The following is a 2,025-nucleotide window of genomic DNA, read 5'->3' on the forward strand; positions in this document are numbered from 1 at the left end:
AAGTGCTGTTTCCAGCTGGTGACTGGCTCATGCCTCGTGGGGCTGACCAATGGTGTGGGACAGACCATCAGCATGTCCACTCTGTCCTTCTGCAGCTCCAGCGTCATCGACCTCTTCTTCTGTGACATTTCCCCTCTCATCTCACTCTCCGCCTGTGACACCACCCTCAGCCACATCATCCTGACCACTGCAGCATCTCTCTTTGGTGTGTCCAGCATCCTGGTTATCCTGCTCTCCTACATGGCCATCATCGCCACAATCCTGAGCATCAATTCAGCCGAGGGCAAGCGCAAAGCCTTCTCCACCTGCACCTCCCACCTCACCACTGTCAGTATCTCCTATGGGGCATCCTTTTTCACATACTTAAATCCCAGCTCAAGGGGAGCAGGTAAATGGGCTGTGGTATTCTACGCCATGGTGACTCCCATGCTGAACCCCTTGATCTACAGCCTGAGAAATAAGGAGGTGAAAGAGGCCTTTAGGGGACTCTTGAAAATTAAGTGATCTTGAATGTTTTAAGTTTAGGCTCAGGTAGAACACAGATGTGGGGGAGATGCTCAGCTCTTTGTAAATTATCTCAAACAGGCAACATGTTGAAGAGGTCCTCTCCACCTTAACTTACATCATGCACTGGCTGCTTTGATTTCACCAGCTGAGAATACAAATCAGAACATTGCAAAAGCTTCTACAATTCCCTGTACTCAAGGTATGCACTGTGTTTTGGGTTGCTCTCCTTTTGCTTGGCAAATCAGAATAAACAGAGTGAAATCTACTGTTGCACTAAATCAAACTCCATTTCTAGAGAGTTATTAAGGGCCATAAGGACACAAACACCTTTCACAAGAAAAATAGAGAGGACAGCAAATTACTAGCACAATATGGAGTAAGTTTTTTACATTTTGATTCTCAAACCTCATTGAATGGTTTCCAGCACCATTCACCTCATTTCATTTCAAACAGCAAATGCCTTAAGTTAAATGTAGTACTTGGGTGACCCGTGTTATGAATGAAGGCAATTTGAAAGCATTTTAAGATATTTTAGTGAAGAATCGCCACCACAGGGCAGATAAAATCAAGGAAACCCTGATCCACACCTTTGCTTTCCATTCCCATGTTGACAGCAATAAAAGTCATGATCTCCTTGGCAGCCTGACCAGAACAGATCCCAGCAGCTGTGGTGATTTTCAACAGCCTTCAGACCTGATAAGTGGCAGCCCATAGCAGCCTGGAGCAATGGCATTGCCTGCCCTAATGTCTATCCTGTTGCTTTCCTGCACAGAGTGCCGACTAGTATACAAAAAAAAAAAACCCAAATACATGTGCCTCTGCTCATAGAGATGCAGTCTCTGCCAGGACCATGGTCACCCAAGGCTCTGTCCAGCCTGGCCTTGGACACCATCAGGGATGGAGCAGTCACAGCTTCCCTGGGCAACCCATTCCAGTGCCTCACCACGCTCACAGGAAAGAGCTTCTTCCTTAGATCCAATCTAAACTTCCCCCGTTTCAGTTTGAACCCGTTACCCCTTGTCCTGTCACTACAGTCCCTAATGAAGAGTCCCTGCCCAGCATCCTCAAAGCCCCCCTTCAGATACTGGAAGCTGCTCTGGGGTCTCCACGCAGCCTTCTCTTCTCCAGGCTGAACAGCCCCAACTTTCTCAGCCTGCCTTCATACGGGAGGTGCTCCAGTCCCCTGAGCATCCTTGTGGCCTCCTCTGGACTTGTTCCAACAGTTCCATGCCCTTTTTATGTTGAGGACACCAGAACTGCACACAATGCTCCAGGTGAGGTCTCACAAGAGCAGAATAGAGGGGCAGGACCAACTCCTTGGACCTGCTGGTCACACTCCTTTTGATTAGGATGAACAGGAGATGGCACTGTGCAGACAGACCTCCTCTCCTTCCCACCTCTCCCCATATAGAATTTATATCTGCTATAAAATGGGATGTTAGCAGTGGCTGGGTTTGTTGCACATCACCTTCACACTGTGATTTATCTGAATTAAACATTCATTATTTATGCTGAAAG

The 2,025-nt window shown here is 47.5% G+C and overlaps 1 protein-coding gene across 1 annotated transcript; it reads left to right on the forward strand.

Annotated features, from left to right (window-relative positions):
- Positions 1–6: 6 nt before the first annotated feature.
- LOC130610805 (olfactory receptor 5AR1-like) lies at positions 7–504 on the forward strand (the record flags this gene model as incomplete). The annotated part of the gene is made up of 1 exon (XM_057430909.1): positions 7–504. A coding segment is annotated over one exon (498 nt), but the record flags the coding sequence as incomplete, so codon positions are not given.
- Positions 505–2,025: the final 1,521 nt, after the last annotated feature.

The sequence above is a fragment of the Pezoporus wallicus genome, unplaced genomic scaffold (genome assembly GCF_028554395.1).
Source record: "Pezoporus wallicus isolate ANWC-B61680 ecotype Strahan unplaced genomic scaffold, APGP_CSIRO_Pwel_v1 contig_13601, whole genome shotgun sequence".
Taxonomy (NCBI): domain Eukaryota; kingdom Metazoa; phylum Chordata; class Aves; order Psittaciformes; family Psittacidae; genus Pezoporus; species Pezoporus wallicus.